The following is an 18,055-nucleotide window of genomic DNA, read 5'->3' on the forward strand; positions in this document are numbered from 1 at the left end:
ATCGCGAGGAAGTGAAATGAAGCGAGAGTGTTTTTCTTCGTCGATGCTTCAGAGAGCCGTAAGTAATGTCTACTGTGGCTTCTCCTCACATCGCTTGCACGTTTTTCATGTTGTCCATCTAATTTTTTTTTTTTTTTTAGCGTTTGTGCTGCCTCATTTTCGCTTGACGTCGCCACTCGCACATCTGTGGCAGCTGGACGCCCGTCTTCAGCACCTGGACAGCTCCTGTTGTGAGCCTCATTTTTTTTAGGAAGCGTCGTACACATGGAGCCCCTGGTGTGATTTTGGAGAGGGAGTGGAGTGGAAGCCCTTGGAGCGAAGGAGGAGGGGGTGGTGGTGTAGGGGGGGAAACACACAAGCCACCCTCCCACGATGGGACCGTCTCCACGGACTCGGTGACGGCGTCGCCCACTGCCGAAGCATGGTGCCCTTTTGCCGGAGGAGGTGTATTTATCGCACGTTGTCCCCAGAAAGGAGATACTGGTGCTCGGCGGATTTGTTAGCCCACTCACGCCAAGATTCGAGCTGTCGTTGTGATCTTCATCCATGTGTCCATCGCCACTGCCAGGGCAAATGAATCACGACCACACTTTCCACTATGTAGAGCAATCATACACAGGAGGTTAGTGTGCATTTTCTTTATTTCTGTCTGTCATCCTTCCTTCCTCCATGCCTTGTGTTGGTTTTATTGTGAAGGAAAATCTCACAGAGGGGCCTCCGAGCACAGTTTATGTCGGCCTCGCTTGACATGATTGCAAATGCATCTTGATGAGGATGAGCCTGTGCAGAAATAGAGCAAGGCTCGTTGACTGGAAACGAGAGGATGATGAATAAATTGCAGCCTTTGTAGACGACCATCTCCACGATAAAGCGCCTGCACTTCTAGGAATGTGAAAGGTGCACATGCAAAATGTGGGAGTTGGTTCCTTTTTTTCATATTCCCAATGATCACCTTCAGGATTAATCGCACAAACAAACATCTTCAAGTTTGAAGAGGATAGAATGGCACTGCAAAGTCGGTGCAACAAAATGGGGGAGGCATCTCTGTAATGTAAATATGGATATTATAATTACTGCATTGTCAATGATGGCCTTAATAACAAATGTAGCTTTATTCAGGTTAACAACATGACATACACTCTACTGATTATCATATTTCCATAGATGATTCTGTGTAGTAAATATATTCAATATATAGGAAAATACTGCATCATCAGGTAATTATATAAGTAGGTAAGTATAGTGCTACATGCAACGTCAACATATTTATAATAGTAACTGCTATGTGTGCCATGAAATGCTGTTTTGGGATCACATTGCAACGCTAATCTCCCTGATCAACTTTACAGCTGGACACTGACTGATATCTGGCGTCATGTGGGATCCATGCAAAGTGGGTTGTCACTTAACCCACTTCAATGGCACTTCTATCTCATGGTACAAGGAGCTAGCTATAGCTAGTAAGCATGCTTCCACACTTGCTATGCAAGAGGTGTGACGTTCCTCAGCCCCCCCGGTTCACAGAGCACAGCGTATATTAAAGGAGATTTAAAATCCATTGCAGTTTAGTGCTCCCTGGGAATAGTTAAACAGAGCATCCAGGCTGAGGTCATATAGGAGGGGGCCACCAGGAAGAAGCGCATGCAGAGGTGTTTAAAAAAGTGTTAATTAATAATCTATCTGTGAGTGAGAGTTTATTTATTGCATCCTCACACAATGATAGCTGTGTGTAGGTTATTCCTGTTGTAATTCTATTGTTTTCTGTATTTTCCACAAGGTGTGGAAGGAGCTCGGTCACTGCTGTGGTGAATGTCAATTTTGGCTGGTTTAGTGTGAACGTCCTCCATTCCAAAGCCTTTCAACATGAGCAACCACCAGTAAGTACACCAGACACGCCTCCTGCTAGGAGAGGCTATGAAGTCCTCCATGTCTATTGATGAACATGTCATGTCATGCAAAGGGGCATTCGGCGTGGTGGGAAATGATTAGCTCAATGGAACCTGCACATTCTCCTGTGAAGGGACTTTGGGCATCATCTACAGTATAACATCTCTTGTCTCCGCTTTCACCTTTTAGCATTCTTGAGGGATGCTCACTTGTCACTTGTCTTATTAATAATTACTCTGTGTGTGTGGTCCCCAAGACAAGCCCTGCATTCTGATGACAGCCGAGCTTGGTGCTAAGAGAAGGGAGAATGGAAAGAGAGAGGGAGGGGGGGAAGCGGTGTAGAGTAGAACCGAGTTGGGGGGTGGGGGGGTGAATCCAGAATGGGTTCAGTCAGCTGTGTTCTCCGGTTAAAGGCGCAGGGTGCTGAGTACAGTTAGTAGCTCAAAGTCAGCACAGTGGCCAATCATCCCTAAGTAAATAACAGAGAGAAGAAGATGACTGTTTACAGGCGTGATTCAGTGGAGCTCAAAGCCAATGAGGTGACAGATGGAAATCTCCCACATGGACAAAGGTCTTTGGAGTTATTTCCACCCTGATGCCCCTCTTAGCTGTTGGATCTCTGTAGTGGAAACAGGAGGTTTCTTTTATTACATATTTCACACAATTCATAACAACACACATCAATACATTGCTTTGGATTTGTCAGAAAAACATCTCAAATGGAATCATATTTGTAGATCAATGTATCAGAATGGGAAGATGAAACTATGGTGTTTATTGATGATGTGACTACAGACAGAAGTACCTATTCATTATTTACATATGCTTCTAATTTACAGTCGTGTAGAACTGCACTCTGTCATACTAATAGCTGTTTCTAATATTTCACCTTTCAGTAGCTAAATGAGATAAAATGCTAAATAACAATAGAAGAGGGGCGGCACGGTGGTCTAGTGGTTAGCGCGCAGACCTCACAGCGAGGAGACCAGTTTGCATGTTCTCCCCGTGCATGCGTTTCTCCGGGTACTCCGGTTTCCTCCCACATTCCAAAAACATGCTAGGTTAATTGGCCATTCCAAATTGTCCATAGGTATGAATGTGAGTGTGAATGGTTGTTTGTCTATATGTGCCCTGTGATTGGCTGGCGACCAGTCCAGGGTGTACTCAGCCTCTTGCCCAAAGACAGCTGGGATAGGCTCCAGCACCCCCCACAACCCTTGTGAGGAAAAAGCGGTTGAAAATGAATGAATGACAATAGAAGAGCTGCCAATGTGATGCTAACTACAGTGAAGAAAATAAGTATTTGAACACCCTGCTATTTTGCTATTTCTCCCACTTAGAAATCATGGAGGGGTCTGAAATTTTCATCGTAGGTGCATGTCCACTGTGAGAGAGATAAACTAAAAAGAAAAATCCAGAAATCACAATGCATGATTTTTTAACAATTTATTTGTGTGATACAGCTGCAAATAAGTATTTGAACACCTGTGTGTCATCTAGAATTCTGACCCTGAAAGACCTGTTAGTCTGCCCATTAGAAGTCCACCTGCACTCCATGTATCATCCTGAATCAGATGCACCTGTTTGAGGTCGTTAGCTGCATAAAGACACCTGTCCACCCCATACAATCAGTAAGACTTTAACTTGTAACATGGCGAAGACCAAAGAGCTGTCCAAAGACACCAGAGACAAAATTGTACACCTCCACAAGGCTGGAAAGGGCTACGGAGCAATTACCAAGCAGCTTGGTGAAAAAAGGTCCACTGTTGGAGCTATCATTAGAAAATGGAAGAAGCTAAACATGACGGTCAATCTCAATCGGAGTGGAGCCCCATGCAAGATATCACCTCGTGGGGTCTCAATGATTCTAAGAAAGGTGAGGAATCAGCCCAGAACTACACGACAGGACTTGGTCAATGACCTGAAAAGAGCTGGGACCACCGTTTCCAAGGTTACTGTAGGTAATACACTAAGACGTCATGATGTGAAATCATGCATGGCACGAAAGGTTCCCCTGCTTAAACCAGCACATGTCAAGGCCCGTCTTAAGTTTGCATATGACCATTTGGATGATACAGAGGAGTCATGGGAGAAAGTTTTATGGTCAGATGAGACCAAAATAGAACTTTTTGGTCATAATTCCAATAAGCGTGTTTGGAGGAAGAAGAATGAAGAGTACAATCCGAAGAACACCATCCCTACTGTGAAGCATGGGGGTGGTAGCATCATGCTTTGGGGGTGTTTTTCTGCACATGGGACAGGACGAGTGCACTGCATTAAAGAGAGGATGACTGGGGCCGTGTATTGTGAGATTTTGGGGAACAACCTCCTTCCCTCTGTCAGAGCATTGAAGATGGGTCGTGGCTGGGTCTTCCAACACGACAACGACCCGAAGCACACAGCCAGGAAAACCAAGGAGTGGCTCCGTAAGAAGCATATCAAGGTTCTAGCATGGCCCAGCCAGTCTCCAGACCTGAACCCAATCGAAAATCTTTGGAGGGAGCTCAAACTCCGTGTTTCTCAGCGACAGCCCAGAAACCTGACTGATCTAGAGAAGATCTGTGTGGAGGAGTGGGCCAAGATCCCTCCTGCAGTGTGTGCAAACCTGGTGAAAAACTACAGGAAACGTTTGACCTCTGTAATAGCAAACAAAGGCTACTGTACCAAATATTAACATTCATTTTCTCAGGTGTTCAAATACTTATTAGCAGCTGTATCACACAAATAAATTGTTAAAAAATCATGCATTGTGATTTCTGGATTTTTCTTTTTAGTTTATCTCTCTCACAGTGGACATGCACCTACGATGAAAATTTCAGACCCCTCCATGATTTCCAAGTGGGAGAAATAGCAAAATAGCAGGGTGTTCAAATACTTATTTTCTTCACTGTATAACCAAAAATAATAAACATATTGTTGAAAATTGGGCATTTTATTGTTTATTTTTAGGTTGTGCAAGTGTTAATCAATTAAATTGAGGTGAGCCTATATATAATATGTCCAGTAATTAATACATTTTAATTTCAGTTTAGTGTTCATATGATATAATTGTACCCATGTCCAGTGACGTTACTTAGCAGGCAAACCTGTTTTTTATGTCCTTCTATAAAGGGGTAGTACTTCAGTGCCATTGTTGCCTGGTTAACAATGAAGACACTCCAAAGAACAACTGCACGGGAGTTGTAAATTGCAGTAAATGCAGTAAATTGTAAAGGAAGTACAGATCAGGGCGACCAAGCTGTGATCCTACAAATAATGTACTTTGTGTTCGGAGCTTGTGTCTGAGCTGCTGCCCGAGAGGATGGCCTGTCCCTGTGTAATTGATTTGGCACATTTGTCTTGGTTTGCTGACGATATCAAGACAGTGAATAGCCGTGCTCCAAGGAGCAGCCAAGTGTCTGGATTCAAACTTATTGGGCAACAGTGGCCGACTTCCAGACAGCCGGCTGGAAATACGGCGGCTGTTAGCACTCAATAACAATGGCGCTGACGGTCTCTTAGAATCTAAAGTGAAAACCGAAAGTTTAAACAAGAGAACTCAATAGATACCTCTGCCAGTGCTTAAACATTTATCACCTGTGAAATCAATTTGTGGATGGTATCAATATTGGAGAAAAGGGGGTACTTTTATCCAGGATGTACAGTATAATGGGATGCCAGCGAGCCTAGCTGTATTATAGTACATGAAGTAAACCTCCCTGACACCTTGAGAGCTGTGCTAAGCAATGACAGGAATTTTAGCTCAGGTCTTATGAGTCTGGACTTGAACATTGCAAAAATTGCACATCTTCTGGAATACCGTTCCAGATTTTGGCAGCATAAAACTGAAATGCAGCCTCAATGTGTTTAGTCCTGATTGTGGGCACCCACAGTAGACCAGTCACTCATGGTTTATGTGGCTCAACATGTCAGAGATGTACTTTGAGATGAATAATCACAGAAACTCAAGATTGATACCACTTAAATGTGTCTGTGAAAATGCTTATGCGGCTATTTCCCCCCCGTCCCCTGGTTGTTCTTATTGGTATCACATCCAGTTTATCCAGAATGTCCTTGCCTGCATCATTAAAGGGAAGCCAAGTGTTAAAATGTGAAGTCTTCACTCCTCATGCAGGATGGCATCCAGCCACTCTGCTGGGCTGTGGTCATAATGGCTGCTGGCCCGCTCGCTATCTGATTGGCCGGAAATGTAATTTTGATGCACTAAACAGTTAGTGTCTGTCATGACTGATTACTGATTGCCTGTGGCTTGAAGTAACAAGTGCATGGAAGATATTCATTTACATTAACATTTTACAACATTTGTAACAACATTTCTGTTGACTCTTCATACAGGAGATGTTGCAAAGTCAATCTACACAAATGTAAGACAGTGTAGTTCAAGTGAGCTGTTGATTTATGACAAAGTAACCTTTCAAAGAGTCCATGAAAGCGCTCCCCATCAAAAATCAGGTCAAGCAAAGAGAAAAACCTATTTTTCTTTCCAGGCCTGCTTACATTAACATTTAACAGAGAAGTGGATATGTTCATCCAACTTCCAAATTTCCAACACAGAGGTTGTACGATTTGCTAAGCCAATGTCTTTGTCTTGTAACCAATGCCTTTGCCCTATTCTCAGTGCTACGTGTGTTGCACTGGGACAAACGCCAAGACACGTAAGACCCCGGTTGTAGGGTGACTTCTCCTTGTCCCGTATTGGCTGAGCTTGTTAGAGCACAATCCTCGCTGTGTATTTACATTTTAAGACCATTCTTGGCAGATGAAATGACAGCTGACCTTAGGAAGAATGTGTGGTGAGTGAAGGCAGCCCATGTACCCTCACATGTCATGAAGAGGAACACAAAATATGAATATTGAATCTTGTGGCAACAACATTACAATAGCCCAGTAAACTTCAATGAATTTGATTTATTGTCATCTGGAGTTTTTTGAAAGAGGTGAGGAGTAAAAAGTTAACATTCAACGATGATGTTTAAATGTTTTTAGCCGCATGCACTGATAACAAATGTCTGAGTATGTTTGCACTTTCATTCATGAGGATTAGAGGTCATTTCAGCCAACATGGACGCATTTCCCAACCCTAAGATATGGCATTGCAGCTTTAATGGTAGACAGGAAGTAGAACTGGAGGTAGCAGAGATGAGGATGCTGAGGTTCTCATTGGGAGTGACCAGGATGGATAGGATCATACATCAGAGGGACATTACATCTTAGAGGCCTTGGAGATAAAGTCAGAGAGGCCAGACTGAGATGGTTCGGACATGTCCAGAGGAGAGATAGTGAACAGTAGGAGGCGTAGAGGAGGACCAAAGAGGAGGTTTATGGATGTAGTGAAGGAGAACAGGACATAGTTGGTGTGAGAGACACAGATGCAGAAGACAGGGTTGGATGGAGGAGATTGATTTGCTGTGGCGACCCCTAAAGGGAAAAGCCCAAAGAGAAAGAAGAAGAAGCTTTAATGGTAAAGCCATTGACCACACTTAGATTAGAAAAATCTAACTTAACTAATCAAAACATTCTTTAGTTTAGTTCATGACCTGGAACGCTAATGCTGCTCTTGTCGTGTGCTTGTAATGACAGGGCCCCGATTCAAGCTGTATCATCAGAACTGGAGGTGATCTCTCAGCAGGTGGAAGAGGACAACCAGTGTGTGGCCCCGGTTCAGCTGGTTAGCTTCTCCTACAGAGACTTACCTCTGGCTGCCCTAGATGTGTCCCTCGCTGGATCTCAGCTCATCTCAAACCCGGATGAAGATGACAACAGAGAGGGGTATGTTTGTACCGTGTTTTTATTCCGTTTTTGATACACTGAAGTCAGCAAATATTCTGATTTTGTATCACAGAAGACTCATAGAAACCCCATTTATTTTTATGATGGCTAATTAACCACAACCAACATTGTCATTGTCACTTGTAGTTGCAACAATATATCTCCTTCAAACAAATGTCACAGTCAAAACCTTATTTCCAGTATATAATGCAGCGTTCTCAACAAAAAGCAACCAAAAATGCAACCCCACAATGCCTGATGTTGTCGCCTCCATTTATGAGAATTCTAGTGATATTGTGGCCTGTTGATGCCTGGAAGTGCTACATCCATTAAGGCAGAATTGTGTGTAATCTATCCTGCCATTACTCGTCACTGCATTGGTATTATCACGTTTCATGTCAGAGTCCAATGAGTCTCGAATTTCGATTAATTCATTATTATAGGCATTAGCTTCTAATGTGTTGGTTCCATTTTGCCTCAGCGACACTGAAATTGATCACAGGTTTCTATAAGTGTCAGAAAAGAGTCGCAAGTACCAGGGGCCTCTGGCAGTACTTTTTTTTTTTTCCCAGCAGATTGTGTTTTCTTATCTGTTATTGGCAGCAAGTGGCACACTCCCTCTTGGGGCATCCCTGGCCTTCTGGGCAGGAAACATTTCGCCTTCAAAGTCCTGGTTTTGACCCAAACATTTTCCAAACTTACCCTAGCAAGCGATGGGCTCCTATTGGATTGGAGGCCACAACTTGAGGATACTAGTATACCATATAAATACACGCACAATCATTTAAGTTTACAAACGTGTGGGATCTATTTGAGGAAAACCCTTACCGGTCTCCGATGCTTGATTGGTATTTTTAATATTTGATAGATTGGAACTACTGAGGTACTGAGAAAACATCATCTATATTAGTGACGCATACATTGCATCAGTGGTACGAGCCCTGCATGCATACAGTATGTAGAATGTACAGTAACTTTAACAGTAAGAGGAGGTGTTGGACTTTCCATGACAGGATGTTTTCTGTTGTAATTTACATTCCGGAGATGCTTTGTGACATTGTCATGCTTGTTTAGACGTAACTGTGCCCTCCAGCGAAATAGGAAATCATCGACTAAATAGGAGCACATATGATGTGGTATTGTTTTGGACGCATAAGAAAAACTAATACGTTATAAAGGAAATCCTCATTTTGAGGATTTCTGCTGAGAAATGGCTCATTATTTGTGATTTTTAGCTTAAATATTTGATGATTCAACCTTGCTTTGTTTTTTGTTGTTGTTGTTGTTGTTGTTTTTTATCTCCGTGTGTTTGTAATGCAGCAAAAGAATACACACCACAGAGGCACATTTAGTCTTGCACGGCAGCTTCACAGTGCTCTTCATCAGGAGACGTGGGCGATGATGTGGGAGGTGGATGTTCTTGCGGACCACATGGGGCACAAGCAGTACTTGCAGATTCTGTGCAGTGGTGAGCTGGATGGAATTATTAATAGAATTTGGCTGCAACATCTACTGCACAGAGGTTGAAGATGTGATATCACTCCACAGTCAAATCATTATAATGTATTTGAAGCGTGGCTGAATACCCTTAATGTCCTGATTGTAACATCCATTAAGGATGACCTTAATAGTGAATACAAATACAATTAGTTGGATGGGCAAAAGCATTCGGAAAAGTTTCCAAAAAACGGATGATTATAGACAACTACAGTGTACCCTCATAACAATAACAATGTTCCACTAATAATCTCAAATAATGATTATCCAAATGAGATGTTGTTTTAGCCATAATGTCTAGATTGTGCTTTGAGAGATGGCGGACTACAGTCATTCAATTCCAGAGATTAGAATTTTGCTTCTGGTATCTGAACAGGTTGTTGTGGCAAAGCTTCTACCTGGGCTTCGCTGCCCTTGCTTACCCTGAGTTCGTTTTCATCCACATCTCAGCTGGCTGCCCACAGCAGCAACATCAGCAGCATATGCCACTGATCTCCAGCGGTCAGCCTGAGAGGTGTGAGGCACACAGCAATGACAGATGCTCCATATGGGTCAAACGGCCACTTGGACTGGAGGATAGCGAGGGCAGAAGGGATAAAGGGAGGGCTGGAGGATCGAAGCACTTTCCCATTCACAAAGATATCATGATGGATACACTGATATGGGATTAACCATATGCAGTGATAAACACTGGACAGGGTCATCTTAAAGGAAAGCTCACTTCCATGTGTGACATAATTCACAATATTGGGTAGATAGATAGAAAGATGACAACAGTGTTATTACAATTTAATACATTTTCACTCGCAAAATGTACTGCAAAAAAGGACAGTAAGGATAATTCATAATGCCGCCTACAGAGAACATACTAACTCCTTATTTCCAAAATCACAAATACTTAAACAAGCTGATATAGTAAATTTTCAAACAGCTAAAATAATACATAAGGCAAAAAATAACCAATTACCTAAAAATGTCATCCAATACTTCTCTACAAGAGAGGAGAAATATGATATCAGGGAAGAACTAAATTTGAAACACTTACATGCTAGGACTACGTTAAAAAGCCATAACATTTCAGTATGTGGAATCAAACTATGGAATGGATTGAGTAAGACTCTCAAACAATGCACAACGATGAGCCAATTCAAGAAACAATACAAGCAGTTGATGTTTGCTAAATACAAGGATGAAGAGTCTTGAACCAGTCATGATGTGCTATATATATCACTATATTGACACTTACTATGGTACCCATTATGTCATTGGATGGTCATATGGTCACAGGGCACATATAGACAAACAACCATTCACACTCACATTCATACCTATGGACAATTTGGAGTCACCAATTAACCTAGCATGTTTTTGGAATGTGGGAGGAAACCGAAGTATTCGAACCCAAGTCATGTCGATCCCCTGACAACAAGCTAACCACTAAAAAAATATGATATGGTTCTCACTGAAATACATTTGAACATATATGGCTTCCATGGCTCTCTTAGCCAAAAAGGTACATATACGTACAGTGAAGAAAATAAGTATTTGAACACCCTGCTATTTTGCTATTTCTCCCACTTAGAAATCATGGAGGGGTCTGAAATTTTCATCGTAGGTGCATGTCCACTGTGAGAGAGATAAACTAAAAAGAAAAATCCAGAAATCACAATGCATGATTTTTTAACAATTTATTTGTGTGATACAGCTGCAAATAAGTATTTGAACACCTGTGTATCATCTAGAATTCTGACCCTGAAAGACCTGTTAGTCTGCCCATTAGAAGTCCACCTGCACTCCATGTATCATCCTGAATCAGATGCACCTGTTTGAGGTCGTTAGCTGCATAAAGACACCTGTCCACCCCATACAATCAGTAAGACTTTAACTTGTAACATGGCGAAGACCAAAGAGCTGTCCAAAGACACCAGAGACAAAATTGTACACCTCCACAAGGCTGGAAAGGGCTACGAATTACCAAGCAGCTTGGTGAAAAAAGGTCCACTGTTGGAGCTATCATTAGAAAATGGAAGAAGCTAAACATGACGGTCAATCTCAATCGGAGTGGAGCCCCATGCAAGATATCACCTCGTGGGGTCTCAATGATTCTAAGAAAGGTGAGGAATCAGCCCAGAACTACACGACAGGACTTGGTCAATGACCTGAAAAGAGCTGGGACCACCGTTTCCAAGGTTACTGTAGGTAATACACTAAGACGTCATGATGTGAAATCATGCATGGCACGAAAGGTTCCCCTGCTTAAACCAGCACATGTCAAGGCCCGTCTTAAGTTTGCATATGACCATTTGGATGATACAGAGGAGTCATGGGAGAAAGTTTTATGGTCAGATGAGACCAAAATAGAACTTTTTGGTCATAATTCCAATAAGCGTGTTTGGAGGAAGAAGAATGAAGAGTACAATCCGAAGAACACCATCCCTACTGTGAAGCATGGGGGTGGTAGCATCATGCTTTGGGGGTGTTTTTCTGCACATGGGACAGGACGAGTGCACTGCATTAAAGAGAGGATGACTGGGGCCGTGTATTGTGAGATTTTGGGGAACAACCTCCTTCCCTCTGTCAGAGCATTGAAGATGGGTCGTGGCTGGGTCTTCCAACACGACAACGACCCGAAGCACACAGCCAGGAAAACCAAGGAGTGGCTCCGTAAGAAGCATATCAAGGTTCTAGCATGGCCCAGCCAGTCTCCAGACCTGAACCCAATCGAAAATCTTTGGAGGGAGCTCAAACTCCGTGTTTCTCAGCGACAGCCCAGAAACCTGACTGATCTAGAGAAGATCTGTGTGGAGGAGTGGGCCAAGATCCCTCCTGCAGTGTGTGCAAACCTGGTGAAAAACTACAGGAAACGTTTGACCTCTGTAATAGCAAACAAAGGCTACTGTACCAAATATTAACATTCATTTTCTCAGGTGTTCAAATACTTATTTGCAGCTGTATCACACAAATAAATTGTTAAAAAATCATGCATTGTGATTTCTGGATTTTTCTTTTTAGTTTATCTCTCTCACAGTGGACATGCACCTACGATGAAAATTTCAGACCCCTCCATGATTTCTAAGTGGGAGAAATAGCAAAATAGCAGGGTGTTCAAATACTTATTTTCTTCACTGTACATACTCCAAATATGTCATGTAAATGATGGCAACAGTGGTAGTTTTGGCAACAACATCCATGACATACTACCTGTAGCTGAGCTGACATCTAAAAGATGTTTCTTTTCCCACCTCCCCCGTTGAAATGATCAGATGAACAGTCCTCTCCATCAAGCTGTGCCTCCAGCTTGGCCCCATGTGTGATACAATAGATGACATTTGAGAGTGCAGGGTTTGAGGGTTTGTTAATATTCACAGACATGCAAAGTACCAGATTGCTTTTTAGGCCGAGAGCGTGTCATATCCAATGTCCCAGTGAAAACCTATTTATCAGGGACGGCTTGTCTGCTGCTCAGCACATGGAGCCCAATCCATCTTCATTTACTCAGTATCTGTGGCAAAGACCTGCTTGGACTTCCCACTGCGATGTCGCTCCTCAGGGTCAGGATGAGAGATCTGATCACATAAACAGCTGTGGCCCGAAGAAGAATACAATCATTTCATCAATTTATATAATAATATTGCTGACAAGTACACTGCATCATAGGTTTAATACTGTGGTTGTCTTAAAAAAGAAGGACCTGTATTCAATGTCATTACATTGTACATATATGTATCTAATGTTGACTTTATGCCTTTAAGTCTTTTTATGCTCTCATTTGTAGGAAGGAACATGCATGCTAGGTTAATTGGCGACTCCAAATTGTCCATAGGTATGAATGTGAGTGTGAATGGTTGTTTGTCTATATGTGCCCTGTGATTGGCTGCCGACTAGTCCAGGGTGTACCACTTCTCTCGCTTGAAGACAGCACTCCCGAGACCCTTGTGAGAATAAGCGGCATAGAAAATGAATGAATGAATGGATATGTAGGCTCAAACATTCAAGCCTTCGAATCCTGCATGGAACCAAAAATAATCCTTAAATCAGGGGTCTCAAACAGAAAAAATTATTATGTTTGATTAATGTTCATGCTAAAGGTTAAATAACTGTTAATAGTTATCCTTCCTATTTATTCTTGATTTGTTTATTTATTTTTCATATTATTTTGTGCAGAAAAATAAAAATTAAGATATTTGAGATATTTGAGAACAACCCTGCCTTAAATAAACAAGTGGAGAAAGTACCAAGAGACTATAAATTGGATGGTTACCTTTGACCTCTGCTGTTCTGTTCCCTGCGTCCGGGTCCATTTTCTCCAACTGAACCCATTGAGTCGGGCAAATTAGTAGAACCTCTCGCCACTTGGAGCGTGGTTAGAAAAGTATTTTTGAGTCCTGTCTCTCATTATGATTCCATCATCTGAGGAACAGTTATATTTTTGCAATAAAGTTACATATATGAAGTAAATGAGAGTCACAAATGCTTGTGGTTACCAATGATGTGAATAATATCTAATAATCTATATGGTAACTGTAGTGCATGAATTATTCACTAATTGTTGGCCATGCAGAAAACTGATGAATCACTTTGTGGCTAAATCTAATTAGCTCTGCGCTAGCGTACCGTGCTCCTATGCTGACTTACGTGGCTCTGTTGTAAATGTCCAATCAATGCATTGATCAAGAGCGGATGTGATGTGGGGTTTTTTTTTGTGAGTTCTTTCAGGAGAGGTTTGTGTGGATGTGTAACAATCAATACCTTCAATGAGTTGATAGAGTGGCCGTGACTCGTTAGCTCTTAATGAAACAAACACACAGGAAGCAGACCTTTGATTTCATTTCATTTCCCACCTAAGTTCATAAAACGGTGACACGTGAGTGGAAGTCCATCCCATCACTCCGCCTGATATCGTTCTTCTATCTGGATCATGTACAGCACGCAATCACGTCCATCTCAGAACCCGCTATTGATCGCCCTCATGATCCTCTGGCTTTGCCCTCCTGTCAGCTCACCTTCCATCCATCCCATACCCCCATCGCCCCCACCCCCACCCCCATGCATGGTGACGTCTTTATGAAGCAGCACACACCACCCAATCTCCTAGATATTTCCCATTTCATCCGAACCTGCAATGACCCTGAGAGAGCAACTGAAGTGATCCCCCCCCCCCCCCCCCCCCATTTCCTTTTACCACTGAAGCCTCACTTACTCATAAATACCTCAGGTCCTCAGGTTTGAAGTGATTTCCCTAAAATTAAGTTTGGGAGCAGGGAATGATCCATCATTGCCATGTTCTCGACTTCCAGACAGGAGTGAAGAAGGGGAGGGGGGGGGGGTGTTCTTTACAGCTTTATTAAATTAATACTTTTCCTGCCTGGCTGCAGTGAGAATGCCTGAATGAATTATTCTTCTATTCCAGACAGTGTGAGTTACATTGCACGCTATTCCGTGCAGCCCATTCCCATCTCTTCTCTGCTGCTCATGGAGACGTAAATGTTTCCTTTCCCGTGCTCCTCTATATAGCTCACCAAAATTTGATATTGATCCTTGGCCAGAGGTTGCTGCTGGATATTATGGAATGGCACCACTACCATTAATGGTTCTGTCTTTGCACCTTCTTTGAGTGCTGAACACAATAAGATAGCAAAATGATTTAATGTACTGTATATTAAAATATATCTACACTTCTATTAAGATAATGAAGATGTGTATGTTTCTCTCTCAGCTGCTAAAATAACTGATATCATAAATAATAATAATTTTTGGCTTTTCCTATTCAGGTCCAACTGGCTGAAGCCGTGCTGCGGAGGACAAGCGGCACTGTGGCAAGTGTGTCTGACGTCGGCCGGCTTCAACTGCGTCCTGGTGGCCTGCGTGGTTCTGGTGGTTGTGCTACTGACTCTGGAGCTGCTCGTCGACACCAAGCTGCTGCAGTGTGAGTAAACAGATGTGGATTTAGGAGACCAGCTGCGCTTTTTAATGGAATGGCAGCACTTGTCAACACCTGCAAACATCATGTAGCATGTCACAGCTGCTGGCAATGTGGCGTGAAGAAGCTGACGACTTTTCAGCCATCTTTATCATGATTATCATGGTTGATTATGACATAAATCACTTATAATTGCCACTAAACCAATCCAGCCCCACTGAGAAAAAAGTCTGCAAAAATCAATGAATTATTATTTTCAAATACCTCACTGATAAATGGGCGGCACGGCGTTGAGTGGTTAGCGCGCAGACCTCACAGCTAGGAGACCAGGGTTCAATTCCACCCTTGGCTATCTCTATTTGGAGTTTGCATGCGTGGGTTTTCTCCGGGTACTCCGGTTTCCTCCCACATTCCAAAACCATGCTAGGTTAATTGACGACTCCAAATTGTCCATAGGTATGAATGTGAGTATGAATGGTTGTTTGTCTATATGTGCCCTGTGATTGGCTGGCGACCAGTCCAGGGTGTACCCCACCTCTCGCCCAAAGACAGCTGGGATAGACTCCAGCACCCCCCGCGACCCTTGTCAGGAAAAGCGAATGCGAAAAAGAATGAATGACTGATAAATATTATGATTTGACCCTAAATATGTGATACGTGATTTGGAGTTAGAAATATCCACCAAAGAATCTCACATCTTATGCGTTATTCATCCATGCACTATTATATTATGCTCCTATTGTTTAACATTTAATGAGACAAGTGGTCCCAAAATGTTCAACATGATCCCAGGTGGGAAAGGCAACACTACATTATGGTGTAATATGATGATATGATGTTGAATTATATTCATAAGGCAGCTTTTGAAGCAAACATCTACAATATATACAATATATCTTCCTTGTTCTTTTGCTTGTTTACTTTGTTTTGCAGGCTCCTGTTGAAACTGTGACCAAAATAGCTTTGTTGTACAATTTATCATATAAAATCCGAGTCAATTCTTCAAAGAACAGCCTATCTACACTACTTTATCTTCTCCATCCTCTGACCGTAGGACCTGTGATCAATCACGGTGTTGGCAAGCCAACTGTCCCATTAGTATTCCACTGTTGATACATGTTGCCAGGTGGCGTGACCCATGACAAACTGATGTCACCTTCATCCACGTCATCTCTCAGGGCGGGAGACGTCCTCTTCCATCATAGGCACAAGGATACGGGGCACATGACCTGCTTTGATTTTGCTTCAGTTCAATGTGACTGTGGTTAATGCCATCTGGTGTATGTATAGCACAGTATATTTACGGGCACGTAGCAATTCTCTTGTATTTATGAGGTTGCGCATGAGCACTCTTATTCTTCCACTTTGCTGCACTCTTCTTGTTTTTTCTTCCTACTGCAGTTAATAACGCATCCCAGTTTGCCAGCGTCATCCACTGGATCAGTCTCGCTATCCTGTCTGTCTTCTTCACAGAGGTAATCCACCCCCCCCCCACCCCACCCAACACAACCGCATCACACCAAAAGAGCTCCTCTTGCAGCTGATGCAGGGGTCCCCTTGATTAGTGCTATTGTGCAGATTCTCATTAGAATGCTAACAACAACAACAGGAAGTGACAAAGCATTAGATTAGCCTTAAGTGTGTAGCCATGGGAATGACTGCGCTTGTACAATACACCTTTTTTATTTTATGGTCACAATAATAATATCAGAATATTGTTGGGGTTTTTTTTTTTTTTTTTTTTAAATATCACGTATCAGTTACAAAATCCCAAACTGTTTTATTTTTGTACTTTTGACACCTTGCCACAGGCTGCTAGCTTGCTTACTTGAGTGATCCACCTAGCTTCTGGTCTTCGTACTCCAAAAGTGACTTTTTACCACAGTGACTTTTGGTTTTTAAAGGGGACTTATTATGCTTTTTTTTATTGTTCCGACCAATAAATGTAGTTAGAATGCTGTATTCTTCTGTTAAACCATGCTAAAGTTTCAGATAAGGAGGTTTACACATTTGGAAATGAGCCCTGAAAAAAGTTTGGGATGGGTTAAAACACTTGGTTTGAAAAGGCGTGGTAAAACTGGCCTTTTGTGATGTCACAGAGGGGTGGAATTCCTTATATGGTTCATAGTTAAGAAGTACTTTGGGCATGTGTGACCAATCACAGTGGAGTGGGCATGCCTGGAGGCGGGCCCAAGTTGTCCTTTGTATCATCTATTATTAACATGAAAATATAGTCTGTTAATTGTTACCTACTCCACATTTGTCTTACATGACACATTAGTTGGTTCGACTCCCAGAATTGAACCAAAGCCGTAAATGTCATCACCTGTGTTTGCCAAATCTTTTATTAGTAACCAGAATCCACGGCTTGCAGCTGTTCCTGTTTTCTCCCTTCTTACTGTGTGTGTAACCTTCTCTCTGCCCCTCAGACCGTATTCAGGATCGTGGTCCTGGGGATATGGGATTACATTGAGAACAAAGTAGAGGTAAACTCCCATCGGCGCCATTAGTCCCGCCTCGGGGACTCCTCTCACTGCAGTGTCATTGCCTCAATGTCATGAGTGTTTTCTTCAGGTGTTTGATGGAGCTGTCATCGTCCTCTCGCTGGCTCCCATGGTGGCCTCCACTGTGGCAAACGGCCCCAGCAGCCCCTGGGACGCCATTGGCCTCATCATCACGTTGCGCATCTGGAGGGTCAAAAGGGTCATTGACGGTGAGGTTCCTGTGTTAGCCTGTTGTCTCTTTCTGTGTTATTGCATTTATTTAACATGGCTTCTGGTATCGTATTGTCCTAATGAATGTGTTTTTGTTCTGCTCAGACAGTTGCTACAGGCAAACTGTTGAATCAATTATGGAGAACAGAACATTTGTTAGAAGTAATTGTTGATTTTAACAGTCTTGCTCCCTCTCGTGGTTATCCAATTAGATGCACAATATGTGATCTTTAGATAGTATAATATAAGCAGGAAAAATACAAGTAGA

At 42.5% G+C, this 18,055-nt stretch overlaps 1 protein-coding gene across 1 annotated transcript in view; it reads left to right on the forward strand.

Moving 5' to 3' along the window:
- tmem266 (transmembrane protein 266) overlaps window positions 1–18,055 on the forward strand; it is a 23,135-nt gene continuing 5,080 nt past the window's right edge. Inside the window, exons 1-8 of the mRNA XM_058076220.2 lie at window positions 1–58; window positions 141–622; window positions 1,778–1,877; window positions 7,468–7,656; window positions 14,925–15,079; window positions 16,475–16,548; window positions 17,503–17,559; window positions 17,648–17,786. Of these exons, the coding sequence (XP_057932203.2) occupies window positions 1,864–1,877; window positions 7,468–7,656; window positions 14,925–15,079; window positions 16,475–16,548; window positions 17,503–17,559; window positions 17,648–17,786 (628 nt within the window). The 5' untranslated portion in view covers window positions 1–58; window positions 141–622; window positions 1,778–1,863. The remainder of the gene's footprint in view (window positions 59–140; window positions 623–1,777; window positions 1,878–7,467; window positions 7,657–14,924; window positions 15,080–16,474; window positions 16,549–17,502; window positions 17,560–17,647; window positions 17,787–18,055) is intronic.

This window comes from Doryrhamphus excisus, linkage group LG1 (assembly GCF_037039965.1).
Source record: "Doryrhamphus excisus strain RoL-2023G ecotype Guam linkage group LG1, RoL_Dexc_Guam_v1.1, whole genome shotgun sequence".
Lineage (NCBI taxonomy): Eukaryota > Metazoa > Chordata > Actinopteri > Syngnathiformes > Syngnathidae > Doryrhamphus > Doryrhamphus excisus.